The following is a 27,223-nucleotide window of genomic DNA, read 5'->3' on the forward strand; positions in this document are numbered from 1 at the left end:
CTAGATCCAAAAGCAATCCATAAAACATGAAGAGAGAAATACAAACTAGAAATAAAGTTTGCTGGTACTTGGTGACTACAGTGGTGCTCTAGAAACTGATGTTATTAAAAACTAATGAGTCAAAAATCACCATAACTAACACTGAAGCTTATACCATCAAGGAAAAAAAAAATGGCCTGTTTCACACCTCTGTTAACAAATAAGTATTTTTCTGAGTCTCTGAATTCAAAATAATGATTTTCCACTTATAGCATCCACAAATAGCAATAAGCAGGGTTTCAACAGATGGAATCACCTGGTCTGGAAGCATTTCTGAATGCCAGCCTTTATAAAATATGCCATAACCTATTTTAAAGACAGAACTCTCTGAACTTTTTGCTGATCATTTCCTCTGAAGGATGGCACATCCATCATCTCTGTAAATTTTGTTCAGTGTTGGCTAAGAGGGAAGGAAGCTGAATCACTAATGCTCTTCCCAGCAACTCCTAGTTATATGATTATATGGTTTCACCTATCACTGTTAAGGTCATAATTCATTAGGAAAGAATGAAAAGTGTTATAACTGCTCACATCTTTTTAAAGCATTACGTTAAAAACTAGTGACACACAGAAAGCTCTGTCTCTCTCTTTCTATTCACTCCAAGTTGCAGGTTTCATTATTTCTTCTCATTTTCCCTGATCACTATGAGGTTCTTCTCTTCTTCTTTCTCTTAGTCATGGAAACATTTCATGGGGGTAAGAGGGTTTTTTTGGGTTTTTTTTAACATATGGAGGTACTTAAATGTCCAGTTCTACTCCAAAAACTGGGGCTTATTCTTATACAGCAAATCTATACCTTCTGCAATGTTTGGAATGACTTTCAGCTAATTTATTGAGAAGTTTAGGCTGTTTGTAAGCTACTGATTTTGGGAAACCAATAGGGAGACTGCTCACATGCCCTAAGTCTACTTCAAGGCATGTGGAATTTAGTATTTCTGTGAGGCAGCACAAGCTGCAAGAAGTAAATATGTAACTGTTTCAAAAAAGGGAAAATGGTGGTTGGCACAGTCTTATCATATCTTATTGATGAATGATAGACAAAACGCAACCCAGATACTGGACACAAAGGTAAATTTACTAACTAATAAATAATTTAACAACCATAAATAATCTTGGGGGTTTGTCTCTTTTATTGCAACCTCTCTTACAGTTCTCAAACAGATAAGCATAGCACACATTTAAATTATACTCTTCACCAGGATGACAACATGAGCTATTTTCAGGTGTCACATTTTGGCTTTTCTTGGTGACCAGTGTTTTGGAAGAAGCTACCTTGTGTTTTCTGTAGAGATCGTTGTAGAGAATTCGGAAATGCTTCCTTGTGTAGCTGCTCCGGTAAGCTTCGCCAAGGAGGTACTCTATCACCAGTCCAATGTCAATCAGTGATATCTTGTAATCCAAAGAAAGGCTATTCTGAAACACCAAATGTCACAAATGTTTCATGATGCTGTTATATCCAACATTCAACCATGTCATCACCTTCCTATTGTAAGGGAAAATCTGGAAAAAATGTACATCTGTAAGGAAAGTGTACTTATTCATTATGCATATGGAACTCTTCTAGAAAAGAGGGGAAAATGTGATTCCTGCAGTTCACTGTACCCATATTGCATATTTTGCAATGTTCACAAGATCAGCTGCATCCAACAGTGAGGGTAACTGTTCCTCAGGACAAGCTCCAACAGCAGAGGTAGGGATAAAAACCTTCCCATAACAAGAGAAAATTAGCATGGTATGATTAAGTACTTTGATTAACTAAAATTGAAGAAGTAGCTGAAGCATGCATTTGAGCTGAAGCAGAGTAATTCCTAGAGATTGGAAATATCCTGTGGAGGCTGTCTTGACTGTCTTGACAACTAAGACAACAGCAGTGCATGCACTAGCTCTACCTTCTGAATATCTCACCTCTTCTGCTTTATGTACCAGTGCCCATCTCCACTAGCCTTCCAAAACGCAAGGTTTGCAACAAATTCTCTGAAGAATAGATTCTCTTCCATGCAGATTTTAAAAATTATTGGTAAAACCTTAAACTGCAACTCTTTGAAGTGGAAAATGAGCCTGTATATAAATGGGATCAGAGCTGTTATGTATTCAAGGCAGTGTAAGCCTTTCATACTGTGAAAAGTCTTTTTCTTCATTGGACTGAGGGTGTTTTTTCAATATACTTCAGTAGCAAGCCTCAGTACAGTCAGCTAAGGCCACTCAGTCCCAGGTCACTGAGAGCCAGGCAAATACTTGTGAATACCTAAGCTTGTAGATACTTTACTCTGCACTAATCCCCATCTTTTACATCATCAGAGCAGACTGATGTATCTTCATTCAATCACAGCAGCATCAAAGCTCTTCACAGTAATAGAAAATATTCTGAAATCCAGGGTCACATCACTCTGTTAATTATCCCAACTACAGTGTCACCATGATTAATCAGACTGCAACAGCATAACCCATTCACAGAGCATTTATGTGAACATACAGAAGCTCAGGTGAAAAAGGCTTTTCAGCATTTAGACCTGTTTGCAGATCCCAAGCTTAGCTTACACAAAGGCAGAGAAAGTTTTTAAATTGTGCAGACATTTTTTTACATTAATTCCATTACTGTATGTCAGGTGCCAAAAGCTTATCTTTAGATCGAACACTGGGTTTTCCCAAAGTGTCCTGAGATACAGAAAGACAAACATATATATGGGTTTTTGGGAAGCAATGATATCCATCACTTCAGTGAAGAAGAGAGATTTCTCAGCTTGGAGAAGCTCAGTGTTTTTTCAAGATTTAGATGTTTCAATATATAGATTCCAGATTTATAACATATATTAGATCTCAAATGTTCATATGGAAAAACACAGAAAACAGTTGTTATTGAGACCAGGATATTCTACATCTAACTAAAGAACCATAAATGGGATTGACATGAAAGTCACCCACAATAACAAAATGAATCCATGAATCCAACAGAACTCTGCAAACAGTCAGACTTACTAATTAATTTTATTTTAGCAATCACACCCTGGAAAGAATTAGCCAATTCATCTAGATTTGGATCTAGGAATCTCCTGTTTTGAAGTCTAGATGCATAAAGAACATCTCATCCCCTTCTGTCTAACTAGTGCTGTGAGGAACAACAGATAACAGAACTGTGAAATAAATTAATGATGTATCTAAATAACAAGGCTGCTACTAAATCACTAATGGAACCAGTACTCCTTGCAGTAGTCATCCACTGCCACCTTCTGTTCTCCTAGGCAATGCAGCACACCCTAATATTATCTCTTGTCACAGTATCTTTTCATTACTGCTCTAAAAAGGAAAGACCTTAACTTTGGGGGGAAAATAGAAAACCTTAAAGGAATGAGCATTAGCACTACACTAATTCACTAAGTCTTGTTCACAATTACTTCAAAATGTCAATTTAGTAATGTGAGAAATAAAGTCTGATCTGGATGAACTCCTCGGCTTTGAAATTAAGGTACAGGACCCTTGGGAGCCTCAGAAGCAGTATATTGGTAAATTGCTTAGGGAGCCAGTGGAATTAAGATAAAACCTGCAGAAACAGGACTGCAGTAATGAAGCTGTCACTCCTATTTCCAAAATTCCCCTGTATTATATAAGAGCAGCTTGCCAGTGGACACTGAAGTGTTAATCTAGCATTTTTATCCTCAGCCTTTCCTATATCTATTACCTGTTTCACGTCTCGAACTAGATGGTGTAAAAGTAGATTTGATGGTCCTTGTTTCTGTGGTGTGAACAGAAAAGACATTAAACAAAAGTGTCACTCTACACTAGAAAATTAATACAGTATAAGAAAGCAGCTTAAAAAATCTACAGAATAAACTACTATGATTCAAACTCTCCCCACTCTGCCCACAAATCAAAGACTTCAACACCAAACAGCAACACCTCTAATATCTTAAATCTTGACTTATTCTAGAAAGAAGATTTGGTCTAAACAACATAAAATTTTCAGCAAGGTAAGCGCATATTTCATATCAGATTAAAATCTGAACATATTTCTCATCAGTTTCCAACGTGTACTCAATCTAGGTCATGACAGTGAATCAAAAATAACAACCTGGTACACCATTTCCAAACCCCCACAATACAATAAAAAATAACCAAACCCATTAATTTTCCTTTTTTTTTCAAAAATCCTTCATAAAAACGTGGCCTAATCATCACACCCCTTAAGCAAAACAGCATTGTTTCCAGGCTTTCATAAATAAAGTGGTACACTGGGATTTCAAACACTCACTGTATTGTACAGTTCTTCCAAACGAGATATGGTAAGAAAACGGTGCATGTTCACTCCGTGTTCTATTAACAGTTTAACAAAATCCACACGATCCATGACTAATGCATCCAGCATTGCCTGTTCCAAGGCACCAACCTCCAAATGAAAATATTAGAAAATATTTGAATGAAAATATTAGAAAATTACTTTTGGAAATAAATAAAACATTCCTGGAGCTAGTAATCTCTCCACCACAATGACTTGTCTCTATGTATATTTAATGTGCAAGTGCAAAAGAAAAATATGCTGGAGGAAACATCTGTATAAAAAGCCAATAGAGGGGAAGTAAAACAGTTTCCATAAACCAAACATCTGTAGAGATTTCTACAAATATAACTTTACAACCAGACTCTGATAATACATTCTCTACTCTGTAATTCAGTTCAGAAGATAAAAGTATAATAATGCAGGGCATGGAGGGAAGCCTTTTTTTTTTTTTTTTTTTTTTTTGACATATGACAAAAGCTGTTTCAAAAGTGCCATAGAGAAGTCTCTATAGAACTGCAAGTTCTTTAAAGCAAACTTTTTTTCAAACATGAGAGAGAAATTTTATGTTAAAATAAACTCCCTCAAAGGAAACATAAAACAGAGATCTACTGACAAGCAGTGTCCAAATGGTGGATGTACTCTACTCATGGCATTTGAACAGAACTAGCAGGGCTTATACATGCAAAGTGGCAGAGGAGTTAGACATATGAGATTCATATAAATCCATATAAAGATTTTCTACAGAGCACATATGCACAGGAAATGCAGTGGGGTGAGCAGAATGAGGAGGCTGGAGCACTAGCAGGGCAGGTGCTAGTGCTAGCTTGAAAATAGTACATTCCATGTCTATACTGAGGTTTGACAAAAATTATGTTAAAAGATGACAATAAATGTTACAGAATTCTTACACATATAAAGAAAACTTTTGCACTGATCCTGAATTATTGGGTTTTCTTCCAGAAGTATTTGAGAATGACTGGCCATTCTTGCAATTCCTAAATTTCTCCTAACAGTCCTTGAGCTGGCAGTGCATCTGAAGAGGTCAGCAGCCCTTTGGTAACTATTAGAATGGTGTTCTTTGGTATTTGAGGCAGAGTTGACATATAAACAGAAACACAGGTACAGCTTGTTTTAACCTTTACCTCTAAACTTCTAAGGCTAGACTTCTAAAAAGAAATGGCCACGATACATGCATTATTGTACATGTTTCCTTGAAACATTTAAATAGACAAAAATATTATAAGAGTCCACAGACAATCACCTAAGAGCTGATCCTTAAATATTCAACTCAAAATTTGAACACATAATGACAATAACACTTCACAAGATGTAGCCCCTGACAATCGTAGGTCCAGTGGTACCTGACAGTCAGAGTGTTTCTTCACTTTAATTAAGAAAGCAAGTATTTTAAAGGCAAGCTTTCAAATCATCCTTGTACATTTGCTTTTTTGTTTCCTATTAAGTGCATGAAAAAGTTTAGGGTTTTTTTTCCCTGCTTAGAAAAGAAAAGCAGTCAGGAGAATATGCCATCGTAATTTTTCCTAGGAGAAGCAGCAAAAGATGTGAGGCTTGTTTATTATGAGATCTTTAAATCTTACATGAATGGGAGAACACAATTACTATTTGATAGTGGACTTTCATTCAAAGTAGTGCTGAATATTGTACTGAAATAGATACGAACAGATATATGGATTTTTTTCAAACATATCAGAAGCAGAGGAGTGGGAGTAGGGGGATTGCCAGTGGACCTGTAAGGACACAGGATGAGCAGGTATAAAAGAAACACTTAAAGCTATTGTAGACATAGCAAACTAATTTGTTGCCCTACTACTTACTACTGAACAGGCTGGGAAAGTCCCCTATCAAAGCTGTACCTTTTCTACGGCAGAAAAATCTGAGGAATTGTGTCAAATTGAAGCATCAGTAGAAAAGATTATAGAAATCATCCATGAAGTGGTAGCGGCATTTACCTGTGGTATTCACCTAAGAGTTTCCAGAGAACTGAAGTACAGCTGAAATTATCCCCTTTAACATCAGCAACATAGACAGTAGATATTAAATATGCAAATTGTAAAAAAACAAACTGTCAAAGTATGGCATATCAATACAGTTAGGACTTTGTAAAGACAAATATAACAGAAGCACATTAATAACAACATGAAAAAATACAGCAGAATAAGAGAAAGCAAGGTAGTTACTTTGTAGAGAGAAATCAGAATTTTGGCAATGACAGGGAGAAGAAAGTTCTAGTGGACCTATCTTCTACAATCATGAAAAAAGCCAGATATAAGTTAGAAGCATTTTTTAAAGGCATACAGCCTACTAGGATTTATCCTTAAGTTAATAGAGAACAATCTGTAAAAGAATAAGGTTTTCCTTAAATATCTAAATGAGAATATTGAGTGCTGATCTACTTATCCCAAAAGATGACTTTTACATCTGAAAATCCAAGTACACAGAAGAGCAGGAAATATTGTCAAAAATATGGAAAAACTGAACTGATATTCACCTTGGAAAAGCCAGGAGTAAAGAGGCTCACCTGCTCAATGGGTCCTAAACCCTTCTGTGTTGAAGGGATGGGGATCAGAAGGATGCTATTATTTCTCCAACACACAGAATCATAGAATCACTTAGGTGGGAAGAGATCTTTAGATCAGCAAGTCAATCAGCAAAGCCAACATTGACAAATCCACAACTAAACCCCGTCTCTAAGTGCCACATCTACATCTTTCAAGTAGTTCTGTGGTTTATTACTCAACACATCTCCAAGGAGCCTCTTCCAACTGTTATAGTAAATACTTCTCATGAATAAATTTTTTCCAATATTCTATCTTTAATTCATGGATGTTCAGTTGTAGACATCCCAGGCACAGTCCTCCATATAGTCAGCCTTATGCACCATGGAAAATATGGTCTGGTGATTTAAAAAATCAAGTCTCTCGTTGTGGCAAACAACCAGCTATGGTCATACAGATAGATATACAATTGCCCATTTTTCAAAATTTATGTTTTAAAGAAAAAAATACACATAGGACTGAAAAAAAATCAACTTTCTAATTCTTGGCAGGGAAGTAAAGAGTACTTTTGGGAAGTACTTCTTGGACCATTTTATTTATTGAGGAAAATATTAATTCATATAACAAATGGAAAAAAAATGTGTTGAGGCACATAGAGTTTTGAATTTGTCATCTACAAAAATCTTCTTAGGTACACAAAAAACTCACTTATAGACGGTTATATTAAATACTGGATTACCTATGAAAATTTGAAAACCATAATTTAAATTTAATTAATTAATTTAATTGCTACTCTATGTTCTTTCACACATATGTAACTAATGCAGGTCTAAATCACGGCTTGCCTTCTGCAAGAACCTGAAGAATGCACTTAGCTGTCCCAAAACACTGTCCTCGTAAGATAAGACACCACAACAGAACCTGAGATAAGCGTAGATGGCACAGCAGGAAGGAGTTAATTCCAGGCCTAACAGGGGTGACAACTTGCTTAGCACCTGGACAAAAATTCCCACTGTGGCAAACTGTGAGAAAGGAAGCAAGGGCTTATCTGCATGCCAACTCAAGTTATTGGAATGGGATTTCCCTTATGGGAACAGCACATCTTGTAAGTACCCAGGACTTAGACTGTCTAAAAGTGGCACCTCCATAAGGACAATTCAGGCACCTCAAAACCAGGGTGAAGAATAACCAACAGGACACTACAGGAATCCATGCAGTGCTTAACCTCTCTCTCCCACTCTCTTTCTCTGCCCCCTCCTCTGCCCCCTTCTCTGCTCCCTCACATTTACTGTCAAAAAAATCTCTACTATTAGGTATGCTCTCTACACTTCTACTTCTACACTTTAAGTTGAGCAGAGACATCTCTTATAATCAGATCATAATTCTCCCATTGCAGCTATTCCTCAGAAATAATATCAGAAATAATGACATTACTTTTTTTTTTTTAACCTGGTGATTTACTCTGGGATTTCTCTATTGCAGTCCAGAGCTAGGAAGACAGATGCAACAACTCTTTGGGGTTCATATCTTTGGAGAAAAGAGTATTCTAAGCTACAATGAAATATCCCTAATCCCCACTGATTGCCAGCACAGGCTTGAAAAATACATATCCAGAAGTATCACTGAAACTCCTTGGAAAAGCTCACAGCACAAATATCATCTCTTCTCTGGAAAAACAAATGTGATCTGATGCATTGTGTAGTTGAATATTTCACTATTTTAAGGATAATGCTCCTCCAATATCAAAGCAGACTACAGAAGACTGAGTGCAGTCATCAAACTATTCCTTAATTGAAGCTTGACAAATGCAAATAATGAAAAATTAGTCATTAAAATGAAGTGTAAAGACACAGTGAGAAAAAACAGGTAATAGTACCTTCCAGTGTTGTCCATAAACAAGTATGTGTTTCTTGGCAATATCTAGCTGGTTCCAGGCCAATGCCAAATCTAGCTGATCTGAAGCAGATATATTCGTACCTAGGAGGCAGCAAGGGATCTATCAGTTTTCACACATATATGTTACTCCCTTACTCTGTAAAGATAAGTCAGTGAGACCGCATGCCAGATAAAAACAGGTCATATTTTTCAATACCTTTCAAGAGTGCTGTCAGAATTGCCAAATCAATGTCCTGCTCATCTTCTGACTCAGCATCAAATATGGTTATCTGTTAGAATTGCAGAAGTATACTGTTTGAGGTGAGGCAGAGAAGTCTGTAGTTATTTCTTCTTTGTATGGGCTGTGGTAGATTAAATCATATACATTTCAACATAAACAATGGCAAGGGCCCAGACACAATTTTCCTTTGTTTCAGAGAGAAAGTCCACCATTTTGGTTTTTAATGCAATGGCACCTCAGGAAAACTGGAATAAACTTACTGCTGGAGTCTACTTGGGTTTGTTTCCTTTTAGTTAACTGTTAAACCTGAGAAATGTAAAAATGCAACATTGTTGATATTCACTCAGTTCTCAACTAGAAAACAGAAACTCCAATAAAGTAAAACAAAAAATACTAAAAATATATTGTGGAGTTTCCATTTTAATGATTATTAGAAAATTATCATTACTTGCCTATATACTGGGAACTCCATCATACTTGAAATGTTGCAATAGACTGGCAAAGTAACTGGAAAAGGGGAAACATAAGTCCCATTTTTAAAATGGCTAAAAAGAAAGACCTGGAAAACTTGTAAGGCAGTTAGTTTCAGCTTACAATCATGGAGTAGATCCTCCTGGAAACTAAAGCACATGGAAAATAAGGTAGTGATTGGTGACAGTCAGTATGGTTTACTCAAGTGAATGGCTGGCATCTGGAGGGAGGGAGGGGATTTCCAGTTACTAATGGTGTTTCAGAGACAAGTTCTAGCACAATTCTTGTTGTGAGTACAAGAATGGAAGGACACCTTTCTAAATTACAAATAAGACTCTACTAGAGAAGGAAAATATAGGACTTACTTGATCTTTCTTGTGAAAACAAAGATATTTGGTTTTCCACCAAAATCATTTTAATAACAATGGCTGAAACTGAAACTTGAGAAGTTAACTAAACAGGCTCTGTAGAGCTACTCAATATAGAAATTGGCACAGACACATTTGTGTCATACGTATATTCAATATAACACCTGTGCTCATGCCAACCCACTAGAGAAAGAGCAGAAAGGGTAACAGAAAATGAAGACTTCCTAAACTCAGCACATGAACTCTACTCACAGACTCTTTGTGTTTCATGCATTCCATCAAAACTTGAAATAGACGACTGGACTGTTTCTGTTCCAACCTAAATATGTTCTGAATCATCATTAAGGCCTCCTCCTTCACCTGAGGGCACAGATCCCTGGAAAAGAGACATATGATCAATGACAATTCTATTTTAAATACTTCTTACTCACCCAAATGACTCTTCAGAAAAGATGAAGCGTAGGACAAATTTCTTTTTTTTTCCTACTTCTCTGTTGACTTAATCTGTCTTTCAACACAAAGCAAAGTCATCTCATAACATAAATTATTAATCATATACACATTTGTTCTGACACACATATTTACTGTTGAAGATACAACACATGAGTAAATTAACAATTTTCAAAGGATTTTCTGTGAACATAGAACTAAAAATTACTGAAAGTAATTTTTCTTTCTTTCAATAAAGAAAAATAGGCAAAAAAAGAATTTCCCTACCATTTGTTCATTAGACTTCATATCTCTCCCATTTCTTTTTCACATTTTTGTCTTTCTGTTATCCTTTCCATTAATATTTTCCTTTCTTTCTTATTTTTAATGGAATTAATTTTTTTAAAATATCATAAATATAGGGGGGAAAGCAAGTGAACAAAAACGTTCTCGAACATACTAGGGGCAAATACCACATATCCAAAAGTATATTCATAAAAGACAATAAGTAAACAATTAGGATATAAAGTTAATTAAATAGCTTATTTTCTTAAATGGGAGTGAACCCAGGGCATCTCTTTAGAATTTAATTTTTTAATTTAAAAAGCTCTTTGACTTTGAAAAGCTTTTACATATAATATTAATTGGCTATGCAAACATATATTTTTATGTCCAGTTTGGATGCAGCATTTTCACCAAGGTGGGTTCAATAGAGTCTCCATCTGAGACTGGACTGGTGGTGACATAGACACTTTGACAAGTGTGACAAATCTGGGCTACCACTGAGTAACCCAAAACCAAGGGTGAGGAAATTTAGCCTTCCTTCTGCTCCAGCCTGAGGCTCCTACAGCAGCTCTAGTCTCAAAAGTTTTGTACAATCCAAATCCAAGTCCGCATACAGAATATTGATAGCTGGAGACATGGCTGAGCTGAAACAATAGCAAATACTCTGGGGGTCATCCTTGAATTTGTCTCACCAAAGGTGAGTAATTTCATAACTCAGCGTAGCTACATGCAGTTTTCCCTCTTCAAAAAAAGCCATAATAATTTTGGCAGAATAATTATCTCATCACTAGTTTGAGAGGCAGGGAAGAAAGAAACTCCATTCTCTCACCACAGAAGTTAAAGCTGTCAAAAGACCAGAGGGGCATCATTACTAGAAGCAACAGAAATTATCTCAGCAGTTTTGAGACAGGGGTTTGTAGGTGCCTGACAGCATGGCAGAGCAAGAAGGAGGAGCATTATGCCACTACTCACCCTGTGTCAGCCGTGTGCTTGTGGGCAAATGCCAGGATATCTGCAGCTCTGCCAGTGCCCTCATAGACCACCACCGGCACAGCTGGGCTCGCCCTCACATACTCCCACACCATCAGGATCACACTGGGGCCTCCTTCCAGCACCAGCCCAACTATGGGAACACCTTGGCCCATTCCTGTTTCAAAACATACCTAACCAGTTACAAACAGATCTCAGTCACACACACACAAAAGTCAAAACATCTAGGGAAAAAATATTTATACATGGTTAAACATGGAGAGGAAATCATCTGTAATCAATCTTCACCATCTGTAGTTTCACTTACATCTTTTAAGACTTTCAGAAAACTTCTTCAAACAGTTCCAAAAATATCATTAAAAACTACTGTAAAAACTGTGAACATCAGGAAGAACATCCTTCTAAATATCCCTCTTCTCTTTATAATAGTTGTCACATGCAAGGACATTTGAAACGATCAATAGCCATGTATTTACGTACGCACATAGAAAAGTATTTCTTCAGAGACTCTTTGAAATGTTATACCAGCAGGGCAGGTTTTTTTTAAAGAACAGAAATTAATTTCAAGTACAATGCAATAGAAATGAAAGTGAAAGCCTGACTTGCAAAAGCCTATACTAAGAAAATCTAAGAGTCAAAGTAAGAAGCTAAATATGAGAAAATGTTAAAAACTGGGTTGGTTTCTAAGTTTGTCAGTTCTGTTATGTGAGCATATAAAGGAAGTAACATCAACATCATAATACTAATGCCTTTTTAACATACCTCAAGATTTGAATAACTAGCTAAGAGCTAACTTCCACAAATAATTTGTACAATCTAGTGTATAAAAGGAAATAATTGTCTATATAATAAATGTATATTTAATTATTTCTTTACTGTAATTTGTTTCCTCTATAAATAAATGGTGGAAATAATGCAATCTGTCAAACATTGGCTAAAGGTTTTACTTCTGCAACCACTCTTCAATGCTGTACTTGAGGAGGTCACAGGCTTGCAGCAGAGAAGAGTGATGAGGGCAAAAGTAGTTCACATGGTAAAAAAGATTTGAACTACACTGAATGTAACAATCTTTCCATCTCACAAAATGCTGAGGAAGTATCTAGTGGTGAAACAGCAACGATATGAAACTGAAGTGAGCAAGTGCTCAGTATTTACTAAATAATGTGGGCCATTTAGACGTCTCTATAACTGAGAAACCCATTTGTTAGTTCATCCAAATGCATAATGTTTTATAAAAATGCTGTTCTTTTAATTTTCCTAAGTTTTAGAGTTCAAGACACATGCAATCAATAACATTTCACCTCAGTGAAATCTATGGTAAATCAAGGTGCACAATATGTAACACGAAATGTCAAGTACCTCCCCATCTTTTAGGATAGGTTTTCCTGTCATAAAGCAGATATGCCACAGCAATACTCACTTGTGTGTATTTTTTGAAGTGATATGTACTTCTCCAAATTCCTCCTGAGCATCATTTCATTCCCATACTTGCCTACTGTCCCATCATCTGCCATTAGAAAATGAGAATGCATGCTGTTGAGCGTACTCAGCTTGCTGAGTGGGTTACCAAGAGTCTGGTACAGGCAAACTACCTGAGAAAACCAAAATAAAAATGTCCTCAAAGGAACCAACCAACCAAAGAAACCAACAAAATACCACGATCTGTTCCCTCACTTCTATATATTTTTTCATGACAGTGTGGCTGCTTGAAATTCTACATCATGCTTTTTGAGCTACTCAAATATTTGATTCTTAGCATTTGATTCTTAACAGGTTTGCAATCCTTAAAGTCATTTCCTGACATTCTTTGCAACAACTGGAACACCATGGCACAGTTACCCTGGGTTGAATTCCCATTAAAAATACATGAGCTAACATTTATCAGGAATTATTTCACCTTACTACTTAAGTATTTTTAGATACTTGAGTAGATTATGCCCTCACAAAATGTCATAGTTTGTGAATATAAAATAGACTGTGAGTAAAATAAGGCACATATAAATAGCTTATTTGTGTACACTGCTAACCTGATTGTTCATTCTGAACCTTAATATATTAAAACATCATTTACAATTACAAGAGAGCTACCTACATAATTATGAAATATAAAAAAGGAGTTACAATTTCCTGTAAGAAGACAAGTATTCTAAAGCTATTCATTTACGCACAAAAAGCAAAATGCAGTGCCTCAACATGGCACAAAGTTCTGTTGCTGAGTAAAATCTAAGCCTCTATTATAATGGAAAAAAGATCAAACTAGTGAATTTAACCTAGAAGAAAATCAATTGTGCAAGAAAATTCTAACATCCCATGAACACGAAGGCTTTTGTTATTAAAATGCATCCAACTCACATCTTTTCCAATGAGATCCCTCTGATTCTCAATGATACCCCATGGAGGAATCCCAATAGCACAGATCTTTCTCAGATGTGGTGAGGCACGGCTTTTGAGCGCATCCCCCACATGCCTGGACACTCCTAAACAGATAATCAAATTATAATTTTTCTTCTATATTCAGAGACCTGCTAGAGGACACCAAGAAAGGTTTCACATCACTTCATTAGTACTGTAGTTATGTTTCAATCAAAACCAAAGCATTGTACCCAATCTGTATATTTGATGAACACTTCACAGCTCAGGTATAATGTACCACTGCTTCAAACTCAGCACATATTTCTAATTATTAATACTCTTACATGTTGCTAATGGTGCTTTTCACATCCATAAAACTTAATTAGTTACATAAATGCCCAGGATAGTTCTCCTGTAAGATCACCAGATTGAAAAACAGCTAAAGAAGTAAAACTTTCAGTTCCGCAGTTTACTGACCCCTGAGTTTTTGAGAGTAGTCCAAATGGATTTTCATCTACTAATAGACTAATTATCTTGATTCAAAACTTTATCAATTATAGAACACAAGTTAAATTGAGCTTTGAAAATTGTTTCAAAAATATTAATCATAGTCCACAGAACCTAAATATTTTAATGAAGCAGATAAATTTACTGCAAATAATTTCTGGCAGAACCTAAATATTTTAATGAAGCAGATAAATTTACTGTAAATAAGTTCTGGCTATATGCAGTGTTTCTTATTACATGCAGAATACTCTGCCCTTTAATTAAAATATTCAGAATGCCTGTCTGCAGCAAACTAACATGATCCCACTCTCTGAATTATGCACTACTGCTTATATAAGAATGGCTGAATTTTGTTTTGACATATCACCAATTTTCAGATAATTTCACTCTATTTGACCTAAATGTACATATTGTTATGTGGGGAAAAAACCACTGAAAGGAAAAGTGAAACAAAGAAAACTAATTACACTACCACTGTTGATGCCTTCTGTAAATATCCATGCTCCTGTAGACTCAGCAGCCTTCACCAGCCCTTTGCTGAAAACCTGCTTGACCTTTGAGGGAAGCTTGAAATTTTGAATGCCTCCATGAACAGAGATCACTAGCTTTGGCAATTCCATCTGCCATTCTTTAACCATCAGGTGCAGCAGCTGATCCAAATTACTGTCATAAGAAAGTCTAATATACTGGAAAGAAAAAAAAATGGGCAAAATAAACATCTTTTAAATACTTCAGGAGAAGAAACAGCAACACATTAAAAGTTCTAAATATTAATGTCCTGCAGATTTCTGAAGCTACCTAACACGATAGCATAAAAATGCATGTGAGCAGTACAGACAATGTATCCCTAACCACAGTGAAGTTCAACATAAAAATATACACACATTTTAATCTGGTTTACTTTTAGATTCCCCTGCCCTTTTAAGACAATTCACTGATATGCATCCAATCAAATTTTTGTGTTTCTTTGCTTGTCTTTTCTTATGCTGAAATTACAAAAACAGGTCAGACATATAAACACAGCACCTGTTACCTTAGCATGGTAAGTGTGGTCTCCATCTTGAAAATTGATTGTACCAAATGCATCTGTTGGACTCATTTCTGTGTGTTTTTGCACAGACCATTCTCCACCATCGCTCTGTGAGCCTGGCTGGTAAACAGGCCAGCTGCATTCTAATCCTTGGTGTTCTCCAATCAGCCGTCCACAGCAGCACCTCACATTAAAAATACAGAAATTATTTTATATCAGACTCGTATACAATTTAGGATCTACACATGAATAGCCCAAATAATTTCCTGCAAAGAAAAATACTGAAGTTGTCTCACATGGAATGCAGTAAAAATTAACCATGTTGAAAAAGATTGCAACAATAGAAAAGTAACATTGAATTATATCATAATTATGTTTAGTTGGGTATAGAATTTGTTTTCTACCTGAGGAACACTTATAAAAGTTGGGGGGCTGAACTAGACAGTTTTCAAAAGTCCCTTCCAGTCCATACCATGCTGTGATTCTGTGTGGTTCTGTAACTGAGAATCCCCTACAGAAATTCTAACCTGAGCAATGCAGTTGATGTTCCAATTCAGAGGAATGTTTTAGGACACTGAGGTTTTCTACGAGTATTTCCATTGGCTATTCTAAGTACTAAAGAAAAATCTAGGAGTTATCCTCAACAATCAGGAGGAGAATTTCAGGGTGACCTTTATGTTAACTCTTGGAATCTAGCAAAGTCCATCTACTAAATACATGGATTGAAGTGCAGTATTGAGGGAGATTGCCATGGTTTGGGTATGGTACTCCTCAGTTTAATGCTCCCACTGAGACTCTCCATACCACACATCGCTCACTTGCTCACACCTTTCCCTTCTGTTCTCTTTGCAGTGCACTGGAGAGAAGAAGTGGAGACACAAAAGGTAAAGATTGCAGAATGAACTGGAAACACCAACGAGATAAGAGAACAAACAGTAACAGCAACATTACTAATAACAGACGGCACAAGAAGTGAACATCTCACACAGAAAGCTCTCAGCAACAGACAATACCTAACCACTCCCTCGGTCACTCTATGCCAACCCAGAAGGGCCCTTTCCAGCACATGATATGACACTTGGGAGTAGTCCAATCAGGGCCAATCCACAATGCTCACTGTGGATCCTTTCCAACTCAGCATATTCTGTGATACACCCTGAAAGAGAGAGAATCCCTTTCTCTCAGCAGGGATATGTGGTGGTACAGAATAAGCCGTAAGTCCTAGCCATGTCCCCTCCTGGCTACTCCAAAAAATAACCCTGCCTTGGCAGGAATGGGGACATCTTTCACCCCTTAGTCTATACCATCCATCTCATGGCCAAATCATACACCTTCCAATTATATACATACATATACATATACACATACATATACACATACATATACACATACATACATATATATGTGTATATATACACACATATACACACACGAGCTTAGACAATGGCCTGCCTCCAAGATATCTGTAGAGTTCATCGAATCCATGGCTCTGGGTTCTCTGTCCTAGATATCTTCCAGGGCAGGAGGCCTGTGTGCTGTCAGGTGGTGGCAAGCTGCATCACAAGCTCATGACCAGTGTGTCTGGAGCAGCCCATACTCACTGTCCATGGCAGCTCTGGCACACAATGCCAGTGTCATTCAGCAACCAACAATACACACACAGTTCAAGCCTACAGACTGTTCTCATGCAAAAATCTAATCCCCTTCCAGGTACACATCCTGGTTTACAGTCCCTCTGTGTTATCTACCAAGTATACCCAGGTCACTGAACAAAAACATTCCCATGGGTGAGTGCCTTTGCTTGAGACAGGACTAATGCAAACTGACTTCCCAAACATATTCCTCATATGCACCATGGAGACTTTACCCTTTTCTCCCCTTCTACAGCACAGGAAGTTTTTGATTGGGTAGGGCAAGTTCAATTGGTGGAGTCTCTGGTATTAGCCAACCAGATGACCTTCCTGAATATAGATCCCAGTGTTTGAAGGTCCTATGACCCATTGTTTTCAATGTGGTTTTAACAGTACATTGTCCCATTCAACTTTCCCAGAGGCTGGTGCATGACAGGAGCATGATACCCACTCAAAACTGTGCTCTCTGAACCAGAGGTCTATGGAATCAATCTGCCAGACCTCTCCATATTTATATCTTACCCATGATACCACAGAGGCTTTTACACACTTGGCCTGCTTGACTTGATCACAGTGCATGTTTCACAGTTACGGATCACTTGGGAAATAGTGTCCATGGTTAAGTCCACCCCTCTCTCACAAGCCCATGTGTATGTTGCGTCTCTTCCCTGATGACCTAAGGTATCACGGGCCCAATGAGCCAGAAATAATTCACCCTTATACTGCCAGCCCAGATCCACCCAAGACACCTTAATCTCAACAGCCCAATCCACCTGTCCATTGTTGGGACATTCTTCAGCAGCCCAACTCTTGGGTGTGTGCATCTACACAATGTGCTCTGTGCTCTTACAGCCAGTTTCTCCGCATAGGCAGTGGTGTTTATCCAGAACTCAGCAGCCCACATGAGTTTACCTCTGCACTGCCTTTACGTTTTCACTGCTCAAGCCATACCTACAGAGCATTTACTGTCATGCACAAGTCAGTGTAGAGGTAGAGCAGCGGCTTTAGATCTCTCATTCAATGAGATCTAAAGCCAGCTGGATGGCTTTCAGCTCTGCAACCTGACTTGATGCAGCTATTCCCTCCATAGATTCTGTGACTTGCCATGGAGGAGCCCAGTACAGCAGCTTTCCATTTTTGATGTGTTCCTCCATTACAGCAAGAAGCATCAGTGAAATGAGTATATCGCTTTTCATTTTCTGGTAGCTAATCATATGCTGGGACCTCCTCAGGACATGACTCCTCCTCTGTCCTTTTCTGAGAAAAATATGAATTTTTTGTCTTTGGGCCAGTTTCCTGATTCCTCAGCAATTAGGGTTTCCAGTTCAAACTCCCTGTGTCATCTGTGTCACACTCCACTTACTCTATAAAGCATGAGTGCCATGATATGTGGCAGGAGCTTTCCCCTTGAACATCCTGCCCAGCCCTGGCAGTCAGAGTGCCAGGAGGAGCTGTGCTTTGGTACCAATCACTTCCAAAGCAGCTCAAACCCCTCATAACCTGCCAGGATCTCTTTTTCAGTCGGGGTGCAGCAGGCTTCAAGTCCTTTGCATCCCTGTCCTGCTTTTGTCAAGGGACAGGGTTAGTTTCTTGCACTAGCAGTGATGGGGCATGGCTAGGGCCTATATGTTACTCTTTACCACCTCACATCATTGCTAGAGGCAGAGATGAGGGTGTCTCTCTCTGTTCTCTGGGGAGAAGGGATTATTTCTGGTTGAATAAGTGTAGTGGAGGGAGCTGGTTTCAAGCCAGAGACAGGTTTAGGTGATGCCAGTCCCAAGAGGGACAGAGCAGTGAGATTGGCCCTGCTGGGGTCATGAGCTTCACAGTGAGCATTTTTGTATGATCACTCTTTTTTTTTTTTTTTTTTTTTTTTTTGTACATTTTTTTATTACCATCATTGCTGATAATAAAAAAAAGTTTATTAACAGCTGTTTGCTTTTTTTCTTATCAAATTGCTGTTTGCAGTAAATTGTTCCTATCTCAAACCATGATCTTTTGCCTTTTGTGTCTCCAATTCTCAGCTTCACCCCACTGCAGTGGGAGAGAGAGGTATGTGATTTTGGAGAATCTTTGTGGGGGAACTGAACTGGGGAGTACCATTCCTCAACCAAGAGGAACCCTGACTCCAGAACCCCTGGGGTCATCCTTGAGCCTCCCCAGGCACATTTTGCCAGAGACTCCAGAAAGGACCATTCTCCCGACCTGCAATGTAGAAATTTTTCACATCTTGTCCTGTCGTGACAGCCCAAGGGCTGTTGCATGATCAGCCTCCAGTTTGATTTGTTCAAAAGCTTGTTTTTCAGGACCCCACTTAAAATCATTCTTCTTCCAGTCCACTTGATCAAGAGATCTTTCAATCTGACTGTAATCCTAAACACAGATCCTTCAAAACCCACAACACCTAGGAAAGCTTATGTTTTTTTCTTGCTGGTTGGCTGGGATCACAGCTACTAATGTGTTGACCACATCTGTTGCAATTTGACGGCATCCATCCTGTCATTTTACTCTTAAATTGAATTTTATACCTAACTGAATTTCCTGGGCCCTTGACCTTACTTTGGTTTATGGTAAAAGCAGTCTTCAGGAGAATTTTCCATCCCACTTCCATCCTAAACCACTGTTGTGGTTTGACACAGAAAAAGAATTTTTCCGGAAGGAAGAGGTCAATTTGGACATTGACCAATTGAAGGTAGACACGCCTCTGAGAACACAGAGGGGTTAAAAGCAGAATTCCCAGGGGAATTCACTCTCTTGGGTTCCGGTCAGCGGTCAGTGCAGGACTCTCCCCTGCCCAGCTATGAGCTGGGTGAGGGAGGGAAGAAGCCATGTGGCCTTCGGAGGTAGGCCCAAGGGTGGAGGGGCTGGAACCAGGCTGGCCCCCTGCAGATGGAAGGGTGGAGAAAATCTGGGATGTTTCCGTTCCCCCCCAGAGTCTCTCTCTCCCAAGAGAGAAAAACAGACAGCGGTGGTTTTGCCAGCAGTTCACCACAGGGAAGGAAAAGAGCCGGGGGGCCGCAAGGTGCCCAGCTGGGCTGTGGGAGCTGGAGCCTGGGCAGCGAGCCATCTCTGGGAGTCGGGACTTTTAACCCTTCCTGAGAAATGAAAGCTTAGTGAAATTTTTTTCCTCCTTAGTTTGAAAGAGAGGAAGAGAGACAGCCTGGGACCCGGGATGTTAGAAGGAGAAATTCTAGGTGGGAGGAGATGATGGAGTAGCTTTTGGCTGGACTTTTTCTTAGTAGCCACAGATTAAACTGATCTTCTCCTCCAAGAGAGACTGTATTTTAGGAGGATGCTGGTGAGCCAAAGAGACCTGCTTCAGCTGGGAAAAGACAGAAGTGGAGCGAACAAAGAAAAGTTAAGGAGATTTGTGGTGGTGCCCCCTGTCTTCACAGAGGAAGAAAAGAAGATTTCTGTTCTTGGATTCTCGGCCCCAGGGGAAAATAGGGGGGACTGTTAGTCCCAAAAATGAAAAACTGAACTGTTGTTTTTTCCCCTCTTAGCAGGGCATCCTTGAAAGGAAAAAATCCTAAAAAGCAGTCTGTCCATCCATGCATTAGTGGTGAGAACACTGTGCATAGAAAAGAGAGGGTCCCCACTGACAAACTTTTTTCTCCAGGCAGTGCCATGTGGTGACATGGAAGCACAGGATGTGACAGATGTGTTTCTTGGGGGGTCTGTGGCACAGGAGAGACTCCTCTCTCCCTGTAGATGGACTGGGTATTAATTATCTGGAGGGTAGAAACCTGATTAGGGTCCAGATTGTGTCTCACTGTAGTTTGTTGGAGTTGGGTGGTGAGAGGAAGAATGCTTTGGTATGTTTTCATTTTGAATTGTGTGTGTTTCTTTTTCCCCCCCTCTTTTATAGTAGCACAGTGGTAGTAGTTTAATAAAGTTTTTTTCTTGTTATTAGGCTTGGGCCTGCTTTGCTCTGTTCTTGGATCCTCGGCCTCCAAAGGCTGAGAGCTTCTGTCCTCTTTCTAATGTCCTTGCCAAGGCCCAGATTCTGGAAGAGGGATGGCAGGTGCTTGGCTTCATTACCATTTAGTTTCATATCATAGGCCACAATACACGAGCATCAGAGCAGCCAGGTCACCTGATTGGCAGCTGAAATCTTTTCACATATCTCACAGCTCAGCTGAAATCTTTTCTCCCTATCCCACCCAGGGATAGGGATCAGGGGATCTGGCCCTCCCTCTTCCTCCTGTGACTGACTTGGTCTTGGATTTCTTCATTTGTAGGAGCAACCATTACTAGCACTGGCTGTTCCTCTGGTTCAGCTTCAGTTGAGTGGCCACAGTGCCTCTTGCTTTGCTTTCCTTGTCCTCCTCCTAGAATGTGAGGGCACATTCTAGTATTGAGCGGTGTTCAATACAGAGCAGTCAGAGCCCAACACGTTGCATAATTTTGCACCTCTCTGGAACTGCCACAGCATTTTCCCTTTATATGTTGTATCATTTTAACAGGATCCTGTAGTTGATCAGGGGTGAACTTCCAAATCACTGGAGAAGTCTTCCAAATACTGGCCCATGCCCTTCCATGTAACATGCCACTCATGACTGTCCACTGTTGGGGCAGAACTCTGAATAACCCCTCAGAAATCACTTTCTTGACTCTAACTATGGTGTGGACCATACTGGGGGACCTGGCAGACTTAGCAACAAGAACATGATTTCCTCAACATCCAAAAGAAATTCAAAATTCTCCAAAGCTATTGTAACAGGCCTGAAGGAGGAAAAGGGGATGAAAAGCTGGAGAAAATCATCCTCTGCTGTTCTCCTAATGGAATTGATACAATTATTGTCATTCGTTGTTGTTGATGCTATGATGCCATAAGCTGATATCACACAGTACAGCAACAAAGCAATCTTGATTCTTTCCTGACTTAGGGAAATTGCAATGAGTGCATGTGGCAACATACACAGCGCTGGGTACCACAGCCACATGAACAGACCTAGTGACATTGTGACCAGTAGCTCTGTACCTACTGCAACAAACACCGAGATCAAATTTGTTTCCACCTGGATCTGTTATCTCAGCTCTTCTGGCTGCACATAAGGTGCCATATAAGGCTGTCATGTTTTAGGAATGGTATTACATGGTTGAGGAAGGACATTGAGACACCTAAGCGCATCCAGAGGAGGGCAACAATGCTGGTGAAGGGTTTGGAAAAGACCTGTGAGGAATGACTGAGGGGGCTTGGGGTGTTTAGCCTGGAGGAAAGGAGACTCAGAGGTGTCCTTATCACTCTCTACAACTTCTGAAAGGTGGATGTAGTCAGGTGGGGTAGGTCTCTTTCAGCAGGCAGCAACTGACAGAACCAGAGGGCACAGCCTTAAGCTGCACCAAGCGAAGTTTAGGTTGGATGTTAAGAAGTTTTTTACTGATAGAGTGATAAAGTACTGGGATCATCTGCCTGGGAAGGTGGTGGAGTCACCATCCCTGGATGTGTTTAAAAAAAAAATGGATGTGGCACTTAGTGCCATGGTTTAGTTAAGGTGGTGTTAGGGCATGGGTTGGACTTGATGATCTTGAAGATCTCTTCCAGCCTCATGATTCTGTGATTCTGTGATTCCTCAGTTTAGTGTTCCCATTGAAACATGTCAAACCATGCACCTTCTCTCACTCCTCCTCCTCCCCCTGTCCCTCTGTTGGGGCTGGAGAGGAGAACTGGAGGCACAAAAGGTAAACATCATGGGCTGAGATAAGAACAGTATGCTGGAAACAGCAGCAAGGTAAGGAAATTAAAAGTAGCAACAAACTGATGGCAGGGGACACAAAAAATGAACAATTCACATGGAAAACCCCTGACAAGAGAAAAGACAACACTACCCTGATCCAGAAGGGACCCCTCCTCCCCAGAAGAGATTCCCTTTCCCCCAAGCCTTGGCAATGACCTGACAGTGGTAGAGAACAACCTCTGAGTCCTAGCCAGGCCCCTGCTTGGCTTCTGCAAGTAATTAACCCTTTCCTAGCCAGAGACAGGACAGAAAGATACCAGAAACTCAGTTAGCATTAAAGCTTTGCATCTGGAATAATAACTCAAATTCCACATTCAATCATTACTCTCACACAGGCTTCAACAGGCTTCAGTCTCTTCTACAGGCTTAACTTCAGTGTAATTTATAGTGACAGCTGACAGTCCAGGTCTCCTTTAAACATTTCAGAAGTTAATTTACCCTAGGAAATGGAGATAAATTGTTCACTTTTCCTCTTTTAAGAAACCAAACCTCCTTCAACAACCCAAACGCAGCTGCCTCAGCCCTCAGCTGTACTGCTTGTCCATTTAGGGCCAGGTTAGATGTAAATATCTGCAAGACTCTGGAGATGTGCATTCTAAAAGGGAGAGTTTTCACTGGAGATGAGTGAGGACTAACTGGTGACAAAAAAAGCAGATTGGAAAAAAAAAAAAAACCAAGCAACTAATAAATCAAGCCAAACCCAACCCCAAAACAACAGTAAGGAAATGCAGGAAGTGAGCTGCTTTAGTAAGGTACCTCTTGATACCCAGAAGCCATGAAATTAGGTCTGCACTCAATTTTTCAACCCAGGCATATTAGGTTTGGTTGATTTAATGCTCTGCCAAAGCAAACTGCAGATGAAAGTCTCCTACACCCTGGGACATAGGGCTCAAGGTGCAGTGGCACTAGCAGGCCGAGATGATGTTTAGCACAGGAGCACTTGTTTCACACGTCAGGCTGCACCCCAGGGTGCTGAGTGAGGTGGCTGATGCCTTTGTAAAGCCAGATTCCAAGGCTGCAAAATCAGCGTGTCCCCAGTAACTGGAGAAACAAAGAAAAATAATGTCATGCATGCCTTCAAAAACAGGCAAAAGCCACCCTGTGGAACAACAGGCCAGTCATCTGGCCATAAGACAGAAGTAAAATCAAGGAGTGAGACCTCCTGGAGCCCACATCTGGCTACATGAAGGAGGAGACAATGACTGGAAGCTGTAGGCAAGGTATTACCAAGGGTCAGTCATGCCTCACCCACCTCATCGCCTTCTGCTACATAATTGTGGGGATGAGAGGAGAGCATCTCCTCTCATCCAGGCTTTAGCCAGGATTCTGTAGCTGGGCTGTGACATTACAGTGTGGGAGGGATGCCAGGCTGGCATGCGACGACCTGCCTGGGTGGTGGGCCAGGATCAAGAAGGGTTCCTTGGGTCATCTCCATCCTTGGAGGCTTCACACAACTGAGTCATCTGACTCCCCTGGCAGAGCATACTGGAGATCATGTCCCTGACAGTCTGAGTTACTCTGTGATCCTGTGGATATGTGGATAGGCATTGATACAAAGCATCTTCGCAATGACTTTGCCTTTTTTGCCTCAAAAGCTCACCAAGCTACCAGAGAAGGTGGAGACATCATCAGTAATACAAAAGCAGGTTACTGGAAAAGTCACACTTTGTGCAACAAGGGAAAACCCAAAGCATCGACACTGAAATAAAAGTAACTGCAGGAGTCAGACTACAATACCCAGTGCCCTAACAAGACAGCGATTTAGAAGCTGTGTCTGCAACTTATGCCTAAAAGGTGAAATACATAGACAGGTTGCAAGAACATCTCAGATGTATAAGGGTGCAGAAAATCGACACGTCACTTCTGAATACTCATATAGTGAGTCCATTCTAACTACTGTCTGGTATGTTCCTGTGAGTACTGCACAGGGTACTGCAAGAGTAGATAGAGACTCATTTCAGCTCAACAGGGGAGCACGGACAAAGGTGCTAGTAAGTTACTCAAATCTGGTTGGCAACTTCTAAATGGAGTAACTCTACTTAGAATTAGTTGCATAACCCATTCACAAACTGCTTCCATTCACAAACTGTTTGCAAACCTTGGAAGTTCTCTACAAAAGAAATCATTAGGAGACTTTATTTGCCTACAATATTAGGTCAAATTATTGTAGGCATCAAGTATATCCACATTATTTTTTTACTGTTGTGGAAAGCTACAGAACTCAAGAGGACCAAAACCTGTTCTATTGCTGATCTAATAAATACAATATAAACAATCATAACAATTATATGGAAATTATTTCACCTTGTTAGGAACAGAAAAATTCTTCTAGAACAAAGCTCTCTGTACACCTTGAGACACTCAAGAAGACAAGAACAATTAATATTTGGAAAATATACTTGCAATATAAGAGCTGACTGAAATGTACATTAGACACACACACACATTCTGCAAACATAGACAAACAAACTGGTTTCATATTAAACTAAGCAGCATGAAAATGCTCAGCAAAAACTGAAAGAAACCACTACAAGATAAAAGACACACAAAGATACAGGATGCCTTGACAGAGAAAGGTGAAAGAAAAAACACTAATCCATCCAATGGAGTGCACATTTCCTCTTTCTCTTCCTCCCTCTCCAAGCATTGTATTCACATTCATGCAGCTAAACTGTGTTTGACTAGGAGGCTGATTTGGTGAAGTCTCATTTTTTGGTTTTCCACTTCTGTGGGTTAATTTTTGTCCTACTGATCTTCTCAGACCAACTAACAACATGGTCACTCTGAGTGGGAGGAGGGGGAGGACCACAGAACTACTGTAGTCTTGATTGAGATGAAATTAAACTACTGTATTTTGGAGGACAATGTAACTTTAGTTGCGATACACAGCTGAGTATCTGCAGGTTAGCAGGAAGTATTAAAACACCCCCTGCATTTCTTCTCTCAGAAAGATCTGCAAAAATCTTTGAATATCTATTCTTCTGCTCTAAAGCAAGATATACATGAGACCATTCTCTTAGAAGGAGTTCACACTTTCTGAACAGGAACACAAATCAGTTGCCTTACAATGACAGCACCATTCTGCATATCAGCCCTTTCCAGTAATCTGATTTCAGGAGTAATTTATTTACTCTTTGTAAAACATGACTCCTGTAAATCTCAGAAGCAAAATAAAATGTGAAGCATAATGAAAAGGCAGATAATAATGGTAAAATGGACTATGGGACTACTTGACACCAGCTTGCTAGCTACCAGTTGTTGCCTCAGCCATCAGATGTCTTTAACACAAATCAAATGAAAGTTGAACTTTTTGTTCCAATAATTGATAATGTATTATCATAAATATACAGTACCAAAATGTGTTTGGTAATACCATCAGAATAACAAATATTGGATTGAAAACAACTATTTAATACAGGTCACAAAATAAAATTTCCCTGAAAAGAACACAATTTAAAAGCACCAAAGTCATGAAATTTTTGTTGTTTGCCTTCCCAAAAACAGGGACTCAGAATCCTCACTGCAGAGAAGATGAAAAATCTTCAAAAACCTATTATTTGGGGTATTTCTTTTACCCTTTTTCTTCTCCCTTAATTTTCTTCTTCTTTCCATAATTCTCACGGTTCTCCATTGCTATAGACTCATTCTCCTTCATATAATCTGGGATATAGCTGGAATTGACTCTCATTTAAAGACACATTTCTGCCTTTCATTCCTCAGGAGGAGATTAAGACAAAATCATGCACACAAGGTATTTGAGTAGAATTTTCTATTGCAAATAAATCAAAGGTTATCACCACCTTTTATTATACCATTTTTATCACACCATTTAATCTACTTATACTTATGGCAAGCATTCTCCAGCACATTCCTGGAAATGCTGCTCTGACATAAAACAAAAATTATATTTCTCTTGTCTTTACTTCCTTGACTAGGATTGCCTATTACTAGGTCACTATAAAAATAGTACATATATATTTACGCACTTTTACCTGATTAAATTCTGGCACACCTGGCATCCTCTAGGACATCTGTGATGAAAAGTGGATTAATATAATTAATATATGCTTGTGTAAAATAAGACAGCTTTAACATTATTCTTAGAGCATCAATTCAACAGTGAAAGAATTCTCATCAACAACAAAACAGGCTGCCATCTCCACCACTAACCCCTGGAAAATGTACTAATAACTTTAGTGATTTGTTTGGCATTTCACAACTCAGACTGTTTATCAGATCTGCACTTCGCAGATGAGTTATTTATCTTGTATATGCTACACTCTCCTTGTGTTCAAAACCATATGATCAAAATTACAAGTTTACATTCTCAGAACGTGATCTCTTCAAAGTTACCTGGGCCACACCATTAACTAGATGCATAATACAGAATGCAAAGTTATGTTTGCTTCCTCAGGTCCTAAAGCACAGGTTGAGGATTCGATCTCTTTTTATTCTTTTCATACTCTGCACCAGTA

At 39.2% G+C, this 27,223-nt stretch overlaps 1 protein-coding gene across 5 annotated transcripts in view; it reads right to left on the reverse strand.

Moving 5' to 3' along the window:
* Window positions 1-27,223, reverse strand: part of TRPM6 (transient receptor potential cation channel subfamily M member 6) — a 100,177-nt gene that overhangs the window by 50,490 nt on the left and 22,464 nt on the right. For all 5 annotated transcript variants that reach the window (XR_012053093.1, XR_012053094.1, XM_072922522.1 and 2 more), the window contains exons 4-15: window positions 26,741-26,779; window positions 15,380-15,560; window positions 14,819-15,032; window positions 13,840-13,964; window positions 12,908-13,079; window positions 11,470-11,644; window positions 10,036-10,159; window positions 8,921-8,993; window positions 8,705-8,805; window positions 4,286-4,420; window positions 3,716-3,769; window positions 1,312-1,452 (exon numbers count right to left, since the gene is read on the reverse strand). Coding sequence is in view for 3 of the 5 variants with exons in the window: in XM_072922522.1 (XP_072778623.1) it covers window positions 1,312-1,452; window positions 3,716-3,769; window positions 4,286-4,420; window positions 8,705-8,805; window positions 8,921-8,993; window positions 10,036-10,159; window positions 11,470-11,644; window positions 12,908-13,079; window positions 13,840-13,964; window positions 14,819-15,032; window positions 15,380-15,560; window positions 26,741-26,779 (1,534 nt within the window). In the remaining 2 variants the exon portion in view is untranslated. The remainder of the gene's footprint in view (window positions 1-1,311; window positions 1,453-3,715; window positions 3,770-4,285; window positions 4,421-8,704; window positions 8,806-8,920; window positions 8,994-10,035; window positions 10,160-11,469; window positions 11,645-12,907; window positions 13,080-13,839; window positions 13,965-14,818; window positions 15,033-15,379; window positions 15,561-26,740; window positions 26,780-27,223) is intronic.

This window comes from Taeniopygia guttata, chromosome Z (genome assembly GCF_048771995.1).
Source record: "Taeniopygia guttata chromosome Z, bTaeGut7.mat, whole genome shotgun sequence".
Classification (NCBI taxonomy): Eukaryota; Metazoa; Chordata; class Aves; order Passeriformes; family Estrildidae; genus Taeniopygia; species Taeniopygia guttata.